Here is a 24382-nt window from a genome sequence, read left to right as displayed (position 1 = left end):
GTAAAAAATATGCCATATAAAAACAAATTATTTTGTGAATTGAATTAGATGCAAATAATTATACTATATGCTATATATTATAGACACAAATCAAATAAAAATGTATATTACGAAGATAAAACAATTTAAAAAAAAAAAGTTTAAAATTGAAGATTAGGTCTACACGGAACTAACAAATAATTTACAGCTTGTCGCCTTAAACTGCATATATACTTTCGAGTACTTAAAAATGGAGATAAGGTCTACACGAATTTTATACATTTTACAGCGTGTCGCCTTAAACTGCATATATACTTTCGAGTATCTAATATTGCAGATTAGGTCTACACGAAATCAATTGAACAACTTATATATTTTCAAGTAATTATTCGAAAGAAATAAAAGATAAAGTATAAATAAAATACAATAAACAATATATAAAGTTAGGGTGGCCTTCGATTTTTTTGAAAAAAACGGGAAAATTGGCAAAAAATACGGGAGTTTTGCTAAAAATACGGGACATTAGCTAAAAAAATTTTATTGTAAATATATTGAAGCAAAAAGTAGTTTTTAATTTGTTTTTCAAAATATTTTAAATTTTGTAGTTATTTTTTAAAAGTTCCTCAACATTTTCAGATAAAATTTATTTCTTAATGAATGACAAAAGTGCGTTTAAGTAAAAAAAATTGAGAATGCAATCTCAAGTACAACGTTATTGTGTTGCAAAAAAAATTTTTTTTGTCTAATTTAAAATTTAATTTAATGGCTGAGAAATTCAATAATAACTGTGAGATATTTTTTCAAATAAATTAAGTTTTAAAAATAAATTTACTTTTACTTTATATATTTTTCTTTTGAAATAACATTATTAAGGAAGGAAACATTTTCCTTAATTAGATTATGAAAATGTAAGCATTTTAATTTAGACTTGTAATTAATTGTTGTCAATGAATCAATTGTCTAATATCAAGTCGATTTTTACATTTGCTACTTTGATACAACATCAAAACTGTTCCTTGACTAATTTATTTGATGAAAACATTATTTTAGTAAGACAAAAGAAGTTTAATTTATAAAACAATATTTTGATTTAATAAAATGACAAATTTAGTTTTTCAAATAGAAATGTTTGACGACATCATTATTTGCAAATTGATTTTAAAAAAAACGTTAAAATTTTCATTAAAAATTCAAAAGTGAAATTTGTACTAATTAATTTAAAAATACGGGACAAATGTGGTCAAATAAAGGACACGGGACATTTTGTAAAAATACAAGACTGTCCTGGCTAAATACTGTGAGGTAGCTAATTCTAAGTAAAACAAGATGTCGTTAATAAAAATAAAACCACCTAAAGCCATTAATTAATAATTTACACAATAACGAATAAAAAATGAAAAGACGCCAACGCCCGAAGCATTGGAACCAATATAAAAAGGGAGATACAAAACAGAAGAATGAGTTGGAGTAGGAATCAGAGAAGAATTAGTTGGGTTTAGTCGGTAAATGAGAGTCAGTCAGTAGTCAGTCAGGAGTTAGTTAAGAGATACGTAAGGAGGGGATACAAGACTCAACTTCAAGAATTACGAAGAGAAGAGTTGGTACAAAGTTTTAGGTTCTTCGGAATATAAGTAGACCGGAGGTTTGATTTTATAAAAGGGGTTTAGAAGAATAAGTATTTATATAATTTTCAAGTGTAGAGATTTCAATAACGATTACGGTATATTAAAGAAAAAGGACTGTTATTATTAGAGTTAAAACAAAAGTTTGCACGTAAAGAAAAGTAGGCGTGTTAACAAGAATAAGTCAGAGTGCTACACAGAACCAAGAGGCTTCCCCATATCCCCACACATTTTTAACCCGAACCTCCTAACCTATGCGAAATACCAAAACCCCATCCCAATTCCCTGAAATATACCCATAAGTAAATTATAAAAAGCCCCACCTCACAATACTCGCAGATGGCCACCCTAAATAATGTATAATAAATAAAGTATAATAAATACAAATATAATAAATGATAAATAAATATAAGGAAAACTCAATGAAAAATCTAATATAGAAATATATAATAAATATACTATATATATAAACAAGCATATTTTATGGATTAAATTAGATGTAAGTAAATATACCATATATTATACATTATAATTACTAATGAAATAAAGATATACAATCCGAATATAATACAATAAAAAAAATGTTTAAAATTGGAGATTAGATCTACACGGAACTAACAATATTTTACAGCTTGTCGCCTTAAACTGCATATATATACTTTCGAGTACTTAAAAATATAAGGTCTACACGAATTTTGTAAATTTTTACACGGTGTTGTCTTCAAAAGCATATACACTTTTGAGCAATTGAAATTGGAGATTAACGTCACACAATATAAATAAAATTTTAAAGCGACTCGTCCTTAAATTGCATATATATTTTGAGCGTTTCAAGTTGCAGATAAGGGCTACACGAAATGAGTTTGTAATATCCTTCAGCGATATTCGAAATAATTTCTTAGCTGACTTTAAATAAGAAATGATAAAATCAATCTAAATTTAAAGAATCACGCATATTAACAAACGAAACAAAACTACATGAAAAACTCATCGAAAACAAAGACATTTTTATATGCTAGGTTTTATGTGGAAAACTGAATCAGAGCTAACCCAGCAAACATGTCAGCGTTGAATCAACGTTGAAAACCGGTCGCAGCGTAGAAAAAGTGTTACAGTGACAAAAACAACGTGTTTTCAACGTTGAAGCAATGTCCGTTTTTGTATACTAAATCGCGGTAAATTGAAACGTTGAATAAGCGTTGAAATTGTAACGTAATTTAGCTTCTCAAAATAAAACGTTTATTCAACGTGGAATCAACTTTACGCAAAAAGCCACTTTAAAAACGTTTCAAAATTTATGCTTTATCAACGTTAAAAATAAACCGCTTTTAAAACGTTACATTTTCAACGTTGATTTTAACGTATATTATCTTCTAAAAACGTTGAATAAAAGTACGCAAATAATCACAGTAAAAACGTCTCAAAGTTTAAGGTTTATCAACGTTACACATTAGCTGCTTTTTCAACGTATTTAAGCAATTTATAAAACAACGTTTATTCAACGTTACGTATACCAACGTTGAAAATGTGGTAATTAAAAAACGTTGAAAAAGTGTTTTTTTGCCAACGTTAATAAAACGTTGCTTTTGCAACGTTGAGGAAGTAGCACATTGACAATTTTTGTCTCATTGATGTAGCCAATACAAAAATAATTTGCCGTAATGGAAAGGCAAGGAAAACTAAATAGAATGCATGCAGATGGTATAAAAAAATATTTTAAAGCTATATTTTATAACCTATTTTTATTGCGACTAATTAAAAACTTTTAGATTTTATATCAAAGTGTATATAATATACATAAATCTCAGGGTAAATTCTATTTATTCAGGTTATTTTTGTCTATATTTTTATTTTATTTTAAGTTGACCATTTTAATAAAATGCTCAACTTTTTTAAAAAAGTTATTTCTTAGTAAGAAATAGTACTTTATTTTAGTAATGTTCAGATGTACAAAGTAATATCAAAGCTAATAAAATATAAGTCAGACTAAATTTAGTCTGTTAACAGACTAAACCTTAAAGACATATTGTGTGTTTGTTTGTCTGTATTATATATTCATGCTTTTTTTAAAATTTCACATAAATGTATATAAATATATCTATACAAAACGAATTTCAGCTCAGTCAATAGCAAACTTTGGACATTTTTTAATTAGTTGTTGGAGTAATAAACCATTAAAAAACTTTTGGTTGGAGGAGGTATTTTAGTGGGCAAACACCCTGTAGTAGAAAAGTTTTTCAAATTCCGCCTCAAACATTTTCAAAACATGACAGCTATTTGTATACACACACACACACACACACACACACACACACACACACACACACACACACACACACACACACACACACACACACACACACACACACACACACACACACACACACATATATATATATATATATATATATATATATATATATATATATATTTATATACATATATATATATATATATATATATATATATCTGTAAATAAAAAAAATGATATCTATTAAGATAATCTATTATAATGGTTTCACAATCTTGGGCTTTAGTTGTTTATTTTGAAAATAAGATTGAAACAGAGGCAGTTTCAGCAAGGATTTAATTTCACGACTACAGAGGAATCTGAAGAGGAATGTGAGTAATAATGTTTGTGAATAATTGTGTTTCTTTTTGGATTTGTCTTTTCTTTGTTTTTTATATGGTAAAGAATAAAAAAAAAAGAATTGTATGAATTTAAAAAAAAAATGTATATACATGCTTAATAAATTGCATAAGTTGCCCTGTTGCTATTGCTAGTTTGAATTTTTTTTTTTATATTGTCATGGTAAATTCATTTATATTATTAACTGAAAAGTTGATTAAAGAATATTATTTTATTTTATTTATTATAATTTGTCATTCTATACATAATTACCTTTTGTTTTTTCATCTTTCAATGTTTTTTAATTTGTTTAAAAATGTAAGGGATTTTATAAAAGATTGCCTTTAATTATATAATTATTTAAACATTGATTAAAGATTTTTTTGAAAGCAGGTATCGCAAATAGCAAAAATTGGTGGAGTTAACTTAAAAGATAATGTAAAACGTGTTATTGAGTGGAAGGTCATTTTTCTACACCTTTCCAAGCCGAGATGGCAATGGTTTTTAATGGATAATTTAAAAAGTGTTTGCGAAATATATTTATTATATTAAATATAATTATACGCTTTTTTAAGCATATCATTATATGCTTTCTTTCCTGTAGCATGAACGTTGTATTGTGCAATATTGTAAATATTGATTCAAATAATTACTAACTTTTTAGGCTGTTAACAATCGAGTTGCGCTGTTTGTTAAACATGAAGGGGCAAACCAAATCCACGAACAAAACCAAACAAAAGTTTGCTTTTTCAAAGACGAAATAGTATCATGTTTTAGTTGGTAATATGTTTTGTTTAAACTTTTTAAGTATGCAGATTTTTACTAATAGCATTTAAGCAAGAAGTTTGAATTTTATATTTTAAAGAGTGTCTCAAAAAGATACCCAGATGAAGCAGGGATTTATGAAGCTGTAAAATCAATTCTGAAATATTTGCCAATAAATTTTTGTAGAAAGCAGTAATCGGAAGTTTAGAGTTTTTTATTGACATTTTTGGATATGTGATATGATTTTATTTGTGACTTGTGTAAAAAGCTTTTTCTAAAATGTACGTTTATTTATTTAATCTTTCATTGTATTATAAATTGTTTTATTCAAGCTTTTCAAATTTAAGCAACTACAGTTGGCTAATTAGATTGCTTCAGAGAAACTGATGATAGTAAAAGTTTGTTTATATATATATATATATATATATATATATATATATATATATATATATATATATATATATATATATATATATATATATATATATATATATATATATATTTTTCTTTATAAATTTATTTATAATCATACTGATTCATTAACTTTTTTTTTTTTACATCTGCTCTCAAACCACTAATGATAAAAGTTTTATTTTTTGGTTTAGATTAAGTATCTCAATGATAGCCTGGCCTATCGATACGATATCCTGTAAATTTTATTTTTATATATTGTATAAATGTATATACAAACACTCACACACATAAATCTTTAAAAAAATAGTTATATTTTTATATATATCTATGAATTGTATATTTTAGGCTTTTTTTATATTTATCATTCTATATTACTGTTTTATTAAAAATCGATTTTGGAAATATTGCAAGTGTAGAGTTCAACATACAATTTTGTTTTATTTGCCAATTCAATATACATATATTATAGCCATGATTAGTAACGTTTAATTATATTTTGCGATATTTTCTACAGCGCATTTAAGCGTTGATTCAACGTTATATTTCAACCTTTATTCGATGTCTTTGAGTAACGTTAAATCGACGTTTTACTATCAACGTTACAAATCCTTGCAAAATGGACTGCTTTAACAACGTTCATGCAACGCTTTTTTAGTAACGTTTTTTCAACGTTAAGTTGCGACGTTTATGCAACGCTTTTTAAGAAACATTTTTTCAACGTTTAGTTGCGACATTTTTGTAACGTCTTTTAGTAACGTTACATATCTTTGCAATATCGATTACTTTGTCAACGTTTCCGCAACATCTTTTGCGACCGGTTTTCAACGTTGATTCAACGCTGACATGTTTGCTGGGAAGGCTAATCTCATTAGATAAATGGTGGATCCGAAATGTATTCATACTCAGTATTAGAAATATGCTCACAATTTAAATTTTTGAAAATTTTTTACTATTAATTATATTTATAATGATGATGGGATTTATTTAACTGTTCTATTTTTTAATGGTGTTCTAAAAATCATCGTTGTTATTGTAAAGGAAGGAAACTTAATCATAATGAGATTTCAAAAAAAAAAACTTCATAAGAATGAAATTATCTTTTGAAGTTTTATTGAAACACTTTTGTAATCATTTGTTCCGATAAGATATTTATGTTCTAACTTTCATTATTAATCTGTATTTTTTTAAAAGAGTATAGTTTATTTCTTTAATAGTAATCTGGGCACTGATGTACAATGATGCAATTACAGATGATACTGAATTTCAGTAATGCAATTACAGATGACAAAGAAAAGGCAATTTCGTTAATTTATTATTATATACAAAAAATAGTGTGATTTCGGTGAACTATATAGAGAATGTCAAGTTATAAATGGCGTCTTTTTTTATAAATAATATCCGTTTGTAAATATTATTTAATTTAAATTGGTACAAATCAAGGAAAGTGTTTTTAGACTCCAAATGTAGAAAGTCTATAACGAAACAAAATCACGGCAAATTTCAAACGAAAACTTTTCTTATAAATCAAGTTAAAAAATCTATAATTTCCAATAAGAAAGGACAATTTATAATTTTCAAAAACAAGTGTCGGGAATTACACTAAAATATTCTTTAATGCGAAAAAATAACTTTAAACTTAATCATGAAGATGTTATCAAACCTGTTTCAGAAATTTGCAATACTTAAGGCGCAACTGTTGCACTTAGTATTCAATTCATAAATGTTACTAAATATAATTATACCTCGGTAAAAAATATTCTAGAGAAAGAAAGAGTTTTAGACAATTTAGTGAAACATGGAAAACTTAATTTCAGAAACTATTTCATAAGGGATAGTATTTCAGTTTTTTAGTTGAATACATTTTGAATAGATTTGAATTATAATGTAGTAGCAGCTGCATTATAAAAAAAATCTATTCTAATAAAGAAAAAACAATAAAGCTATCATTTAATTTTTATCAAGAAAAATTTAGAAAGTAAAGCAGAATGTCAAGCTTGAAATTTTGCTGTGGATAAAAATGTAATATCAAATGTGAAAACAAGGCGTTCAGTTGAACATAACAACTTTAACTCTCTCTCTCTCTCTCTCTCTCTCTCTCATGAGTTCTTAAATAGATTTAGATAAATTGCGCGTTCAAATGAACAAACCCAAAAACGTAGCATTTTTATGATGAGTTTTTTATATTTAAGTTTTACTTTTCACAATAAAAAAAAACTAAGTTTTGTTTTGTTTGTAGCCGTAATAGTTTAAATGAATACTTTTATACATTTAGCTATGCTAAATTTTTATCAATATTCCATCAGAATTGATTACAGCGGCTTCCGCACATACAGATTTCCAGGTTTATTAAATTTTTATTTTTACGGGAAGCTAATTTCCTCTTACAGAAGTTTTTACTTATGTATAGAAAAAGCTAACTATCAATTCCAGGATTTTATTTGCTTCTGTATAAGCAACTATGCTTTTTCGTGTCGCGCTCCAACTTCTATGAGTATTATTGTTTAATTAATGCTTTCATTCTCTCCCTACCTGCCCCCGTGTTTTAAGACAATCAAAAAAATGAGAGTGTAAATGATAAGCTGAATGGCGAAACATAGAGTTCACACGAAAATAGAGTTCACGCGAAATATAGAGTTCACACGAAAAATAATAATTATGAATATATGGAAAATCACGTAGTTATTAAACATCTCCGTAATAGAGAAGTTTAATTAAAATCCATAGTTACAATGTCAAGTTCAAGGTAAAAAGAATTGGGAAACAGCTACCTGGAATATGTTACTTATGAATGCTAACATGGGCGCCGGCAGGATTTTTTACAAGGGGGGGGGGGGGGGGCAAAACAAAATTTAACAGTGATATTTCAAAAACTACATAAATGTATCAATTTGTCAAGTCATTTTATAAGACCAGTGACAACAAAAAATTAAAGAAAATATAAAAATAAAAACACAAGAATTAAATCATTGTTATTCAGTAAATAGAAATTGTAGTCGTCTGCGTTCACTTCCAAACTTATTTACAATTTGTTCCATAAATTCAGATTTTCTGGAGCGTATTTTTTCACAATGCACGCTCATCATGCAAAGGCCAGACAAACGCTCAGATTGCTAATAATGCTAAATTATACCTAAATAATGCTAAATTTTATATTAATATAATGATTAGTTAAAAAACATTAAATGATTTATTACATACAAATTAGACATATTCCAAAAAACAAAACAAAAATTAAAATACGCAGGTTAATGCAAGTTAATCAAATTAAATATATATAATTATAATAATCAACATTTAGCAAGCAAAAAACACAAGGTAATAGTATTATTAAAATGAATATAGCACAATAAATTGGAAAAAATAAATAAATAGAAATACAATACAAACAAGAAACATTTTGCCAACAAACAAAAAAACAACAGCATAAAAAAGTAAATGAAACTGACACATTGACATCTTTCTTCGTTAGTTCGAAGTTTATTTGTTTGTGTAAGAACTTTGTTATTGTAATTCGATTTCTTTTTATTATTATTATTATTTCCTCTCTTTTTTTTGTTTTCTATACTTCTCCTTTATCTATTGTTTTTTCTATTTATTCCTTTTTTATTTTTCTATGATCTTTTTCCATCATATATTTTTTTAAACTTTCATTCAAATATCTTTTTTTTAAAACATAAAATATGCCTTTATAAAAAAGCTTCCGCCATCGTGGAAGTCATTGCATTTGATAGTAATATTTGATTTTAAACGGTAGTAGTTTACATTAAAATGAGTAAACTATAAATGAGTTAAAGTTAACAGTTAAAAGAAATTTTATGAATATTAAGTTTGTTATTTTGTTTTTCCAGGAGGGGGCAACTGCCCCCTCTTGCCATTGCCTGCCGGCGCCCATGAATGCTAACTTCAATATATTCTATTATCTTTCGAAAAGACATTAAGAGAAAAAAATAACGGTATCTGTAATATACTCCCTAAAATGGACTCAAAATCATGCTAAGCTTCAAAAAAAGAAGGAAAAAAATTTAATTTAATGCTTCCATATTTCTTATAGCTAAAAAATTTAAGTTTTCCAGAGTTTACAATACACTTAACAAAACTCTTAGGTAAATTAAATCACTAAAACGTCATTAACAAATTAATGTTGTTTTGTTATGAGTAGTGTGTTTTGTCATGAGTATTATGCTATGTTATAACGCTGATAATAAATGTAATAACAATAATAATAATAATAATAATAATAATAATAATAATAATAATAATAATAATAATAATAATAATAATAATAATAATAATAATAATAATAATAATAATAATAATAATAATAATAATAATAATAACAATAATAATAATAATAATAATAATAATAATAATAATAATAATAATATTAATAATAATAATAAAAATAATAATAATAATAATAATAAAAATAATAATAATAATAATAATAATAATAATAATAATATTAATAATAATGTTAATAATAATAATAATAATAATAATAATAATAATAAAAATAATAATAATAAAAATAATAATGATAATAATAATAAGAATAATAAGAATAAGAATAATAATAGTAATAATAATAATAATAATAATAATAATAATAATAATAATAATAATAATAATAATAATAATAATAATAATAATAATAATAATATTAATAATAATAATAATAATAATAATAATAACAAAATAATATTAATAAATTTTAGAAACAGTAATACTAACAATAGGAACAACTTAAACAAAAATAGGTACAACAATACTAATAAGGCGCTTGTGTCAACTTTTTTAGCGCTGTCATAAAAAAAACATCTAAGTCGAGTTAACATAACTTTTTTAAAACTAAAAATATAAAATGGAAAACATCCCAAGAACTTTTATATTCCTAATTCATATTAAAAAATTAAATTACAAATAAATTTAATTACTAAAATGAAACTTTTTACAGCTTTTATAATGAACTAAAAATCTTTGCAAAAATAGTTTGTTCTCAGTGTTCGTGTACTCAACGTGAATTTGAATTTGCTAATTTGCCAAACTTAAAACAGTGAATGTAACCTTCAGTATTTTCCATAGGTCACATTTTTATGATAAATGAGTTTTTTATATTTAAGTTTTACTTTTCACAACAAAAAACTTAAGTTTTGTTTTGTTTGTAGCCGTAATAGTTTAAGTGAATGCTTTTATACATTTAACTATGCTAAATTTTTATTAATATTCCATCAGAATTGATTACAGCCGCTTCCGCACATACAGATTTCCAGATTTATTAAATTTTTATTTTTACGGGAAGCTAATTTCCTCTTTCGGATTTTTTTTATTTATGTATAGAAAAAGCTAACTATCAATTCCAGGATTTTATTTGCTACTGTACAAGCAGCTATGTCTTTTCGTGTCGCGCTCCTACAGTAGAATATCAATACCTTCTATAGAATATCAATACCTTCAATCTTTTTTTAAAACTAAAAATATAAAATGGAAAAGATTCCAAGAACTTTTATATTTCTAGTTCATATTAAAAAATTAAATTAAAGATAAATTTAATTACTAAAATGAAACTTTTTACAGCTTTTGTAATGAACTAAAAATCTTTGCAAAAATAGTTTGTTCTCAGTGTTCGTGTGCTCAACGTGAACTCGAATTTGCTAATTTGCTAAACTTAAAACAGTGAATATAACCTTCAGTATTTTCCATGGGTTTCCAAACTTCTCTTGCTATTTGATTTTTATTTGCATTTGTTTAAAAATATAGTTTCAAAGTGTGACCCAATATCAGTGCCGAGTTCAACTTTAGCAGCAGTTTTTTTACAAGGAGAGAAACGCTAAAAAATTTCATTCGTCATCTGTAATTCTTGTGATTAATAAGAAACATTTCTCGAAAGAACGAGTTACTATTGATGAAACCTAATAACTTGTTACAAATTATGGAAAAAAACCTATTTCGATTTTCGGTAGAATTAACGAACACCAATCAATTCGACGAATATATAAGGGTTTAAAGAAGAATAGTTTTTTGACAATAATTTATGAGTTTTAGTAGTCGGCGTTCACTCGTAAACATGCGCAGCGAGATAAATTGTTACACTCCTGTAACCAACGATTAGATTCAAGTTGCAAAGTGTTACGATTATGTATAAACCAACTGTTAAACAATTGAAATATTGTGTGCGTTTTTCTATTTGTTCTTACATAATTGTGACTAGATAATTTACAACGAACTAAAAAAGATGCAATTATTCGTAATTTAAAAATATAAAACGCTTTTATTTCAGAAACTGAAGTAAAAGTCTGCCTCATAATTATGAATGACAAGAAGAGTTAATTTATGGCTGTTCCGCAATTTTACTAAAAGGTAAAGAACTTCGCAGACTTAAAGTCATCTATAAGAAATGAATGCAGTATTATATATTTTTGAGTAGTGAAAATGTTGTGGGTAAATTATCATCTTTTAGTACTTGCTTCCAGATTTTCTAAACTGTTGATTCTTGTAACAGTAAACTAACTAGTAAAGTTCAAGAAAGAATTTTAAATTGAGATATCGAATGACTTCTCAAAGATACTACTGAAGATTAACAACACTTTTAAAAAAGCTCACAAAGGAATAATATTTGCGATATTAAAAACAAGGCAGCTGTTAGTAACACTTAGTTTCCGAACCAGAAAACTTAAATTTAACTAATGATATTTTGCATAACAGTTTGAGGAAGTGAAATCAGATTTTTAACCTAATTAAGAGTGAAAGTGGAAATTGGATTTAAGAACAATTAAGTAGAAGTAAATAAATTAAGAACGGGTTAACAAAAGAAAAGCAAACAAAGACTCTAATACCTTTCGAGTAACCTTTTACTGTTAAAAAGTTGTTATGAAGTTTAAAAGTCGTTAATTTAATAATTCATCTGCTTAATAAGTCGGTAAACTTAGAAGTTGGTTTCTATCCATCACTGGAATTTGACTTCATTCTTTTCAAAATGTTTCCGATTTACTTTAATTCTCATTTTAAAAACGTGAAATTGACTCCTTGAAAACGTTTAAATAGCCTTTAGGAGATATCAAAAGGCATATGTGACCGAAGAAGAGTGTGAAGAGTAAGAGATAGAAAGGTATTTCTTATTTTTAAAAGTTTTGTGTTAGAAAATTCGCGAGGTTATAATAATTTTGCTCTATCTCCATGTTTAAACGTTGGGAGAAAGTTTTTGATTTTTTCTTAAAGTAAAAATTGTTTAAAGTTTTAGCTGTAATTTAAAAAAAAAACAACAACAACTTATGCTTTAAATAATTTGTTTAAGCAAATTATTTAGAAAAAAATGTGTAAAATAAAGCGTGTTTTAAAAGTTATTATCGCTAACTAAAATTAACAACTCATTTTCTCCCAACTTTTAAAACGGGAGATAAAACAAAATAATTCTAACCTCGCGAATTGTTTCTTGATTTTTTAAGGAGTATTTCAAAATTACTGTAACCTAATATCAAGAATCTTAGAACAGTAATAAAGGTAACCCAAGTTGAGATTACCTGGTTATAAATGAAACCCATTTTTAAGTTATGTTTATTCTATATTTACTATCACCTTTCAAATAATTGGAAATGTTTTCAAAAACAAGTGTTTATAATAAAAAATAGACGTGGATTTCAGTTAAACATTGAAGCTTGAGCGTTAAAAAAAACACTTGTTGAGTTTTTAAAAAATGTTTATGGATCTCATTATAAATTTTGCCTAATTTCTACATTAGCTACTGTAATGTGCAAATTTGGAAACCGAATTTCATGGCATATAATTTGAATTTCTTATAAGTTTCAAACTTTGGAAAATTTTTTAAAGAGATGTAAAATCTTTTATTCACCTGTAATTTAACGTAGTTGACTGGATTACTTACAAAAATAAATAAAACTAACAAAAAATTTTATTTATCATTACTGTCATAAACACGCTCTCTTGGTTTATTAGTACAGTGAACAAAATTAAAATAAAGTATAATAAACAACTAAACATCTGCTTAACATGGTTTTACATTAAGAAGTAGAGAAATTAATGTTTTTTCTACTTTAAAATTATACATGCCACATCAAAAGCAACATTAACTTAAAACTTTATATTTAGAAATATTTTTAACTGTTTTCCGAAGTTCTGAGGACTATTGAAAATGAGTTCTACGGTAAGCAAATTTACTTTTTAATATAGTATTATTATATAGATAAAATTTCTTGGATAATCAGATATTATTAAATTTCATTACTTATCAAATTTTTAACATTACTTAACTGATTAATAATCAACTGAGTAATTATAAATCTGGTAATACCTGACAAGAAAATCTAAGATAATAAAGGTTTTGGATCACTAATATTTTCAAAAATTCAGCGCAGCATTCACTACTATCTCATCATAAGTTGTTACGTCACTAATTTATAAATTTAGCATAATTAAACTTTAAACGTTATTATTACTGATTTATATTACAGCTTGTAAAAGATGTTGCTGAAACGGACTGCATAAAAAACTATGAAGTATTTGATATGCCTATAAACTTGGTTTCCAAAATAAGTGAAGGAACATCAGCTTCAGTCTTCAAGTATAGCTTAGGAAACAAACAAACGGCCGTGAAGTTGATTAAAACCCAATTTTCTCAAAGAAAAACATTGCTAATTGCAACAAAATTAAAAAAACTACAACATAAAAATGTTGTAAACTTTCTAGGTTATTCTGTAAGGCCAACCGCTTTGTTTTTTGAATTATGCGCCACTAATATTGAACAAATGGAAGTCAATAATCTGTCTCAGCTCATTGATCTCCTAAATGAAGAGAAAATTTTTTTATTTCAACAAAGATTAGATTTTCTTTTACAAATGTCAGAAGGAATTGAATATTTGCACGAACACAATATAGTTCATAGAGATATCAAGCTTTCAAACTTTTTAGTGACAGGGCATCAGTACAATGTAACTTTAAAAGTCAGCGACTTTGATGACTTTGTTGATATAAAAGCAACAGTTACATGTAATATGACGAAGCCCAACAATCAAGGAATGACCCTTGCCTACACAAGTCCTGAACTGTGTAATTGTGAGGTGGAATCTCCAAACAAAAAATCCGATATGTACGCTCTTGCAATAACTGCATTCGAGCTTTTTAGCAGTTTTTCCACAGCATGGCATGGTGTTATACCATTGTTTAAAGATATACTTTTGCTTGATGCAATCAAATCTGGAAAACGACCAAACATAAGCCACATTACCGGTTTATATACGGAAAATACAATTAATGTGGTTATAGTTACTAACCTGATCGAGACTATATGGCAAGACAATCCAACAGCTAGACCAACCATATCTGAGGTAATAAAAAAAGAAAAGCTTTAATTTCACTTTCACTTTGAAATTTAGATATAAAAGTATACTAAAGATATATATAACAAGCTCATTAAAAACATTTTTTTAGTGGAGAGAAACAGTGTCAAGTATAATAACATCTGTCATGGTAGGTGACCTTTCATGTTTTAGCTATAGCATTAACAAACATTTTTATTGCAAACTTGTAATTTATTTAATTCAAAAGTTGTTTTTTTAATATGCATCCTCACATACCTATTCATTAAAAATTGACTACCACGCCCACCTTTATACTAGGCTAAAAATAAAACTTCTGAAAATTTATTTCATGCAATGTGAGAATAACAAGAGTAGTACAATATTCCAAATGTTATTTAACACAGTTCATTATAAATACTTATATTAAATTAGGGTGCACCAATTCAAGCATGTGACATAAATACATCAACATTGCAGGTTTGTTTTTTTTTTAAATAGAACATGCAAGCAAGAAAACTTGCAACTTCTACAGACTTTTGAGTAATTCACTTTTAAAGAAGTAGTTCTGAAAATAACCCTTCAATAGCACACAACTTTCTTCCTAACTATTTCAAAAATACAATTATAGGTATCAAGTAGCATTCAGCCATATCATGAAGAGAAGATAGTAAATAAATGTCAGGTAACAAACCCATTAGGTTACTAACTCAACAATCATAACAACAAAGAGCATTTATATAACTTAGACTTTAGTAATTATCATTATAATATTTATAATAATTAAAATATGTATTACAATAATTATAATAAACTTTATATTAAAATTTACTTTTGCTGCAGAATTTTATTCATATAAATCCAGAGGGAAAAAAAACAACATTTTGACTGTCCTATGTTTTTATATTGTAAATAGCAAGCCAATTTTTTAGGAGAAACTCAGTGATTAAAAATTATAATTTTAGAGAAAACGACTTTCTCCAATTGAGGCAGCAAAGCACTATATTTCATTAAAGGAAGATCCAAGTTATTTAAAAAGAGAATTTATTAACCAAACAAAAGGTCAGAAAACTTGTCAGAAAATATATTTCTACAAACTTTCTAATGTAAAAAAAATATCAGAATGAAATATTACATAACAGATATCAAATATGGTTTTACTTGTATAGGTTTTGGAGTGTTTGCATGCAAAAGCTTAAAAAAAGGAGAATTCATAGTAGAATATAGGGGGGATTTCGTTGCAAAAAGCACACTGGAAAATAAAGAAAAGTTATACGAAGAAACAAATGCTGGCAGTTATGTTTATGACTTTTTACACAAAAATATTGAATACTGGTACTAAACTAAATTTTATTCTAAAATTCATCTAAATTTTATAATGTTTTCTTTATTTATATTGATATTCTTTTAAAACAAAAATTTTTATTTAGCATTGATGCAACTCCATACAATGAATACTTAGGATGCTATGTTAATGACTCAAAATACTTTGCAAATGCATACATGAAAAAGATTTTGCATTGTGATGTTCCTCATTTATGTTTATTTGCTTTGAAAGACATTTGTGTTGGTGATGAAATTCTCTACTTTTATGGAGTTGATAATCTAAAGTGGCATGCTGAGGTTTTTTTTTTTTACTTCTCAAGTTTTAACTACTTATTTTTATATTTTGCCAATTATTTGCATTCCCTGGTGATTTACTTAAAATGTTACTAAAAAACCTTTTTTTAACTCAGGAATTTCAAATGAAGACAGAGCAAAAAAGAATATCAAAGGTAAAAAAACCTTTTAAAAATTTTATCCACACTTTATAAGATAATAACTGTGTGCACAACGATTTAATAATACCCAAATAAATTGTTTTGTAATAAACAAAGTTTGCTGCACCCTACCTCTAAAATCATTTTCACATTGTTAGAGCCATTCTGTTTTTAGGGCTATCATAAATTACACTTTTTTTTTTCTTCACAAGGATGAATAATAACTTAAGTGAGAAAGATTTATTTTTGAGAACAATTTACTGATTTTTTTAGTTCTAAAGTTAATTTTTGATTTTGAAGCATTATTTTCTTGTTATCTCAAAGTCAATTTAAAAAAACAAGATATTTTTGAAATTTTTTTTATATTCATGTTATATTCACTCTTGTTACTAAAAAAGTATAATCAAAAAGTGTTTATTTTATATGAGAAAATTGATCATTTTTTTTTATTGAAAAAAAAACAACAAACATTTAGATTGAAAAATTACAAAGACCGAAAAATGGCATAGGACCAGTTGAGAAAAGTGCACAGTTAGATAAAGACAAAGAAGTCAGAAGTGATGTACAGTTTAATAAAGTCACAAAATTGGCAGCTACAGATTGTGATGAAAAAGACAATATTCAAGTAAATATTTCTAAAAAAAGACTAAATGAATATATAACAAACATACATGATATTATTATTTAAAAGCAAAATTTTTTTGGCAAAAAAAAAAAACTTCCTTCACATGTTTTGCAACATACTTATAACAGATTCATTATTTTAATTATATTACTTCTTGTATTTAATCTTAAAGGTTCATCTGATGTACTCTAACCCTAAAAATATTCTTAATAAAGTAAGGATATTTTAAATGTAGGGAGTAATATTTTTTAAAACCTAGTATTTATAAGCAAACTCAAACTCATAATGAAAATTCAAAAGATATTTGACTAGATTTCTACTTTGATTCTGTTAATTCTATTTCTTTTTCAATTGTTATTATACTTTTTTCATCATTGGTTTTGGCTAGTGACTTTATCAATTATCAAAAAAAAAGAAAAAGAAAAAAGAAACATCTTTTTATTTTATTTACAATAGATTTTTTCATCAATCACCCAAGAACATCAAAGTGAAAAAGAGTCTTTACCCCAAACTCCACAGGTATACTGCTTTTGTAAACAAATTCATGCTTTTTAATATTTGAAGATTGATTAAAACTAATTGATCATTTGAGAGCAAAAATATTCGGCATTTCAAACTTTAATGGAAATATTTTATGTGCAACAAATGATATAGATTTTTAAAAATTTAATTTAAAGTCCTGTGATGAAGAAAGAATTGATACTCTAGAAAATGAAAGCACATCAAGATCAGATTCCAGTGAGGTATGTGAAGTTTTAACTTTAATTTACTACCACTTCGCATTTATGATATGATTTAATTTAAACAAAATGCTAATGATTTTTTAGGATGACATTGATTTTGAAGCTCTTAACTACAACTTAGTTTTAGAGGTAAATTTATTATTTTATTTGTTAAGCTGAAAACAATTTTAAATACACAAAATGTTTTTTTAAATACACAAAATGTGTTATTTAATTTAATTTTTTAAATGTTATTTGATTATGAATAACTTTTCCATGTTTAAAGTGATCAAAATCAAGTTAAGTTTATTGCTGTTTGATTTATTTTTGATTAATGTAGCAAATATCTTAATCACATTTCTTTGCAGATATCTGATATTAAAAATGCCAAAATAGCTTCAAGCACTTTTATGATAGATGATGTGACAGACAAATCTCAGGTAAAAATTAAGCTGACTTTTTAATAAAAAATATTTTAAATACTTAACATTTTAAAAACTAAGAAAAACACTGATTTTATACTAAACATAATAAATCTTTCTTAGCATTATATGAAATAAAATCAAGAAAAACTATTAAAAAAGAAAACATCTCTTACTTCATACTATTGTTAAATATTCTAGGTGGGTCAAAACAGCCAACCAACATTGCCTGATGAAGAAATGCCTAAAAAAGTTAAGGTACCTTTGAAAAATACATTTTTTTTACACAATTTATAAATCAATCTGAATAAAGTTAAATCCCAAAATTTTCAGAAATTGAAATTTAAAATTCTAAACTTTAGAATGTAAGAAAAAAGAAGCCACATCGATTTTGCATTTTTTTTAAAAAGTTTACATCATATTTAACAAGACACATAAAGCTTATGCACAAAAGTCATCCAGAAGTTGAAGTTGCATCATCAATTAAATCAAAGAAAGAAAGAGATGAAGCTTTTGGAATGTTTAAAAGAAAAGGGATTTTGGAAGTCAATGTAGCTGAAGCTGGAAAAGCGGAACCAAAATATGAAAGAGAACGAGAGGCTCAAAAATATAAAGAAGTTAGTTATTGCAGTCAATGCCTTGTGTTTGTTTCAAAACGATTCTGGCACAATCATGTGAAGTCGTGTCAAAAACACTCATGTCAAAAAGTTCTTCCTGTTCCAGTGGGGCTTCTAAGATTACCTGAAGAAGCAAGATTAAGTGATGAATTTAAAAAAAACATTTTATCACATTTTCGAACAGATAAAATTGGTCAGATTTGCCTAAAAGACATAACAATTCTTAAAATTGGTTCAGTCTTTTATGATAAAGAAAAGAGGAAACTTGATAAAGTTATGGAAGCAAGAAGCTCTGTCAGAAACGCCATGAGACAATTGGCACATCTTTACAACCTATTTTTACACTTCAAAAACTTACCAACACAAAGTAAAGATTCTAGTAGTATGTTTTTGCGCTCTAACTTCTTTGCCTTAAGAGAAGCAATAGATATTTTTACAAAAAAGGCAGATTCAGGCATCAAAGCTGGTTTAAAACAAAATTTATTTTATTTAATAAAACGTGCTGCAAAAGTTCTTAAAGCATTATATTTATCAGAAGCAAATGACAATGATGCTAGTGAAACTGACAAGTTTGTTAGTGTTTTAGAAATGTGGGAGGACTTTATCTTTGGAGATGCCACTTACCAACTAAATAAAAACAAAAACGTAAAATCCCGTAAACCATCTGAACTTCCAGTTGAAGAAGATGTGATTGCTTTTCGCAATTTTGTAATTACAAAAATGGCAGATTTAGCAAAAGATTCCTACCAATGGTTTGACTCTGAATGTTTTGTTGAGCTTCGGGATTGCGCATGTGCAAGACTTACATTGCTAAATGCTAGAAGAGGTATGGAATTACAACTATTGTTTTTTATACTATTTAACAAATTCTAAAATAATATCAGCTATTAACATCATATCATTTCAGGATGAACTACTTCCATATAACTTGCATAATCTTAGTTTTTTATAATTACAAATACAATTTTATCTAAGCTTAAGAAAAAAAAAATTAGAGCTTGTAACTGATGTTAATGTAATTTTAAATAGTGTTAATTTAGCAAGATAACCTTGTGGTTTTTTACTATAAAAGATATTTTGTAAAACATAAAGGTTTTCAACTAATATTTATGAGATTGACATAAAAGCTTGTTGTTCTCACAAACTTTGTGGCTTTAAAGTCTGTTTACTTCATTTTTTATGTTAATTGTATACAAGATCTTTTTTTAAAATCTATGCCTACTTTTTAAGTGATATAACAAGGTCAAGAATTATAACACATGATTAATAAATCAATAGTTTCTGCTAAAAAAATAAAAAATAAAAAAAAAATAAAACAAGAATCCTCATAAAACAGTATTTGAGATTTTTCTTTGATTAAAGTAAAATTGTTCTTCGAATAGAATATTAACAGATTTAAATAATACAAATAATTAATTATATTGGTAAACTAAACAAACCTAGTAGAATAAACATATGAAATGGTAGATCATTATTATAAATATATGGTAAAAATATAAAGGCTAAGTGTCAATAAATATCTTTTTTTTTTTCTTTTATAATAATAATAACAGTAATAGTAATAATAATAATTATTATTATTATTTATCTTTTAATTTATTTTATTTAATAATATCATTATAACTTTATATATTTTATTTAATAATATTATTTTTAATATTACTATTTATTATTACTACTATTATTATTATCTTTATTATTACTATTATTACTATTATTATTATTATTATTATTATTATTATTATTATTATTATTATTATTATTATTATTATTATTATTATTATTATTATTATTATTATTATTATTAGTATTATTATTATTATTATTTTTGTTATTATTATTATTATTATTATTATTATTATTATTATTATTATTATTATTATTATTATTATTATTATTATTATTATTATTATTATTATTATTATTATTATTATTATTATTATTATTATTATTATTATTATCATTACTATTATTATTATCATCATTATTACTTCTATTATTATCATTATTGTCCTTATTCAAATGTCTTAATATTATATTTAGTGTTTATATATACAAAATGTGATATATATTAGAAAAACAAATAAAAGGATAATCCAAGTAGAAAAAATTAAAATTTTGAAGCTTTTTTTTTTATATAAAAGTAGTTATATAAAACAAACTTTAAATTTTATATTTGCATTTTACATATAAGGTGGTGAACCAGCCAGGCTTCATCTTGATGAATACCAACAAGCTATTGAAAACACATGGATAGACAAACAACGCTTGCTTGATCTAGATGAGATTGATCAAAAGCTAGTTGAAACTTTAAAAATAACTTTTATGTCTGGAAAAGGAAACAATCATCTAGTTCCTGTTCTTATTCCTCCAGATACCCTTCCAGCATTAAAAATTATAGCTAATAGCGATATAAGAAGAGAGGTAAATATACCAGAAGGAAATAAGTTTTTATTTGCATGTACAAGAAATTCTGAAGGACATACATCTGGTTGGAATGCTGTTCATAGTGTCATTCAAAAATTAAATCTAAAAAAACCAGAAAACTTGAAAGCCACTACAAATCGACATAGAGTGAGTACATTATTTTCTGCCCTTGATTTACCTGAAAAGGATAGAGCAGTATTTTTTAAGCATATGGGCCATTCAAAAGAAATAAATGAAAACACCTACCAAGTACCACTTGCCTTGATGGAGATAACTAAAGTTGGAAGACATCTTCTTAATTTTGACTCAAGTAGGTTTAACTTTTTATTATAATTTGAGAATTTATCATACAGATGTTTCATGTAGGAAAAAGAGCACTTAAGCTCAGCTCTTAGAAAAAACTAGAAAAAAAAAAAAATTTTAACTTATATCTTTTTGATTTTATTTTCTTAAAAAGATGGAAGTTGTTCCAAGACACTTAATGAGAGCTCAAGTTTCCCTCAAACTATTAATCTTGTATCTAACAAAGCTGATGTTGAACCTAAAAATGACATAGATAAAGCTTATGCAGATTCATCAGCTGAAAGTCAAAAAGGTAGTTACAGTTTTTGTTAAATTTGTGGTAAAGTATTTTATGTTTTCCTAATAATATAAGAAAAAGTCTTTTTGCATAAATTTGCACAAAAAGTCCAAACTTATGCAGAAATTTAAACATTTAAGAGCTGTTCTAATGTTTCTAAATTTACTGTTTTTACTTTAGTTTCCATAATATCCCATAAATTTTATCTTATATTTTGGCTAAAACTTTTTCATTTAATTCAGCATTTAATAAATAAAAGTACTTTGTTTCAAAAGTTTCGCATTCTTATTTAAATTTTAGCTACCTTTTGAAATCATGTAAAAGGTCAAAAATTACCTCAGTGTAACTGAATGATCTACATGAATGATAAACACTGTTCTTAATTTGACTGTCAGATTTTAGTATTGTTGAAAAGTATGGTTTTTTGTAACTTGTATCATTTGTTCTCTTAGAAATTGTGAAAAGAAACAAAAAGAGACAAAAAGTGGAAGAACCACAAAAAGATTTGGCAGGTATCTAATTATTTAGTAACAAATATAATTTTTAATTAGTTTTTTTGAAATGGTTAACTGTTTCAATGTTTCTGAGATATAAATAAAATTATCTGTAAACTAGAGAATCATATTTATAATAAATAATGTTTCCATAAAATTTGGCAGCCAACAATTATTGGCTTAGAAAAAAAACAAATATTTTAAAGCTTTTTAAAGATTAAACAAACAAAACAAAACAAAAAAACAAATGACTGAAATAAAAGAGAAATACCTCAAGACACATGGTGCTCCAGTGTTATTCATCACATTTTTATTTGCTAAAATAAAAAAAACAAAAACAAAACATACAGAATAAATGAAAAAATTAAAATATATTACACATTTTAAAAAAGTCATAACAAATAAACCAGATTTAACATGACTAAACTTCTCCTAATAGTTATATATATACTCTACACAAGTATCATGTAAACATGATAGTGGTGTAGAGTATAAATACATATATATATATATGTGTGTGTATCTTTTTTTTGAAAAATATTTCTTTTTTATTTTGCACAAATATGCTCTAATTATTATTATCATTTTTTTCATTTTATTTTTTAGAAAGAGAGTATCATGTTTGGGTGCAAAGAGATGAAAAAATACTGCTGGACAAATTTCAAAGTTGCATTGATGACAACAAAATGCCAAGTAATCTCCATTTTTAAAAAATATGAAATCTTTTACGCTAAGAACTATGCTTTTGATTATGTTTTACAATCTGAAACATAATCATGAGCATAAAAAATAACAAATAAATATTTTAAAACCATAGTTCTATATAAATTATAGATATACATTTATAAATAATTATTGATAATCTTAATTTCTGCTTAACTAATAAAAAATATAAAACAAACAAATAAGAGATATAAAAAGGCAATATTTCAAACTACATCATGAAAAAAAAAAAGATTTAGAACACTAACTGTTTTTTCATTTGGATGTGCTAGCAAAGAAGATCTCTAACTTATTTTTTTTTTTTAGGTAAACAAGAGTTGCTTGAGTTTTTGGAAGAGTTTTTGAAGGAAATTCCATATAAAACAGCTCGAACCAAACTTACAAATGAACGAATGAAAAGTTTAAATAAAAAGAAAGAACGTTTAAAAGATATTAACATTTTATAATCATAGTTATTTTTCCTTTCTTGCGATTTTTGATTCTATTAGGGATCCTAAAAATGAATTACTTGCTTGTATTTGAGTTTAGTCACCTAGATTTGCTTTAACACTTTGCCTTTGTCTAACAGATGCTTTAATTAATGCTACAGCAGCAAATAATCAGAATTGGAAAATATGTGTATTAACTTGAACTGCTAACAAACAAAAGCGCGTCAAAGATTATCGCATCGTGCTAATTTCTTTCCTTGTAATGCTGTTGAATTTATTATAAAAGTTCTCAAAGTACTTTGTTTTTTATTTCACGGCAACCGAAATTTTTTAAATATTTGAACGGAGAGGTCGTTTTCTTGTAATAGGGAAAGATGTTTTTGAAGCATAAAAGTTGTTACAAAAAGCCTACAAATCTGGTGGCGGATTTTAAAATTCGTTAGATATTAAAAGTCGGGCTCATAAAAAACTTAATTTTCATATTCAAGTTTTTTTTTTCGTGCCACGTACCTTTTTCCTCAAATAAAAACTTGTTCTTCTAATTTTTAATTTCAAAGTCAAACGATTTCAAATTTATGTAGGCTTATACAAACAAAGTGTTTTGCAAATTGGCTTAAATTTTTTTCAAAATGACAAAATAAAAATTTTTGATCAAGATTCAAAAAAGAAAGCTGACATGCTATTGTTTTTTTACATGGTCGCTTTAAACTTTTTCTATTAATCTTTTGATAGTGGCTCCTTTTTTCATTACTTGGTAATCTTTCATGACTTGTGACACAAAGTAAAATTCAAATGTAATATCATAATAATTCATTAATTGACCTAAGTTATAAAACTTAGTGCAACTTTTTTAACTTTACACATCTA

At 25.6% G+C, this 24382-nt stretch overlaps 3 protein-coding genes and 2 long non-coding RNA genes across 13 annotated transcripts in view; 3 read left to right on the top strand and 2 right to left on the bottom strand.

Moving 5' to 3' along the window:
• Positions 1–24382, bottom strand: part of LOC149884966 (uncharacterized) — a 748071-nt gene that overhangs the window by 679366 nt on the left and 44323 nt on the right. The gene's annotated exons all lie outside the window — the stretch shown is intronic.
• LOC149884972 (uncharacterized) lies at positions 4069–6897 on the top strand. Of its 4 annotated transcripts, none has more exons than XR_016455180.1 (4): positions 4069–4223; positions 4895–5010; positions 5328–5387; positions 5601–6526. It is a non-coding gene; the product is annotated as an uncharacterized LOC149884972 (long non-coding RNA). The 4 variants fall into 4 exon arrangements; XR_016455179.1 differs by having other exon boundaries at positions 5328–5393; XR_016455181.1 differs by lacking the exons at positions 5328–5387; positions 5601–6526 and adding an exon at positions 6624–6897.
• On the top strand, positions 13104–19306 carry LOC149884971 (uncharacterized). The gene is made up of 15 exons (XM_090095829.1): positions 13104–13567; positions 13875–14747; positions 14851–14889; positions 15153–15197; positions 15349–15402; positions 15683–15779; positions 15887–16052; positions 16148–16340; positions 16454–16492; positions 16953–17102; positions 17559–17621; positions 17780–17845; positions 17930–17974; positions 18193–18264; positions 18448–19306. Exons 1-15 carry the CDS (start codon positions 13556–13558, stop codon positions 18541–18543), a joined length of 2010 nt encoding a protein of 669 aa, XP_089951955.1. The 5' UTR covers positions 13104–13555; the 3' UTR covers positions 18544–19306.
• Positions 14194–22828, bottom strand: LOC149884970 (uncharacterized). Of its 6 annotated transcripts, XR_016454955.1 has the most exons (7): positions 21051–21178; positions 19488–19680; positions 19222–19273; positions 18423–18490; positions 14997–15039; positions 14694–14742; positions 14194–14616 (listed from the first exon to the last, which is right to left on the bottom strand). It is a non-coding gene; the product is annotated as an uncharacterized LOC149884970 (long non-coding RNA). The 6 variants fall into 6 exon arrangements; XR_016454954.1 differs by lacking the exon at positions 14997–15039 and having other exon boundaries at positions 19222–19680; XR_016454956.1 differs by lacking the exons at positions 14997–15039; positions 19222–19273.
• LOC149884969 (uncharacterized) lies at positions 18690–23860 on the top strand. Its single transcript, XM_090095830.1, has 6 exons — positions 18690–19689; positions 21058–21600; positions 21748–21885; positions 22323–22382; positions 22971–23057; positions 23394–23860. Exons 1-6 carry the CDS (start codon positions 18690–18692, stop codon positions 23531–23533), a joined length of 1968 nt encoding a protein of 655 aa, XP_089951956.1. The 3' UTR covers positions 23534–23860.

This window comes from Hydra viridissima, unplaced genomic scaffold (genome assembly GCF_058129835.1).
Source record: "Hydra viridissima isolate aposymbiotic clone 2 unplaced genomic scaffold, HvirCarnegie_v1 scaffold_8, whole genome shotgun sequence".
In the NCBI taxonomy this organism is placed as follows: Eukaryota; Metazoa; Cnidaria; class Hydrozoa; order Anthoathecata; family Hydridae; genus Hydra; species Hydra viridissima.
Note: the sequence above shows the minus strand (reverse complement) of the source record. Positions and strands in the feature narration are given on the sequence as shown.

Coding starts and splice junctions, on each gene's coding strand:
- LOC149884971 (XM_090095829.1), top strand. Junction 15,403..15,682: donor AGATAGTAAATAAATGTCAG/GTAACAAACCCA, acceptor TTATAATTTTAG/AGAAAACGACTTTCTCCAAT. Junction 17,103..17,558: donor ATGAAAAAGACAATATTCAA/GTAAATATTTCT, acceptor TATTTACAATAG/ATTTTTTCATCAATCACCCA.
- LOC149884969 (XM_090095830.1), top strand. CDS start 18,690: ATGCACAAAAGTCATCCAGAAGTTGAAGTTGCATCATCAATTAAATCA. Junction 21,601..21,747: donor TCTTCTTAATTTTGACTCAA/GTAGGTTTAACT, acceptor TTTCTTAAAAAG/ATGGAAGTTGTTCCAAGACA. Junction 21,886..22,322: donor ATCAGCTGAAAGTCAAAAAG/GTAGTTACAGTT, acceptor TTGTTCTCTTAG/AAATTGTGAAAAGAAACAAA.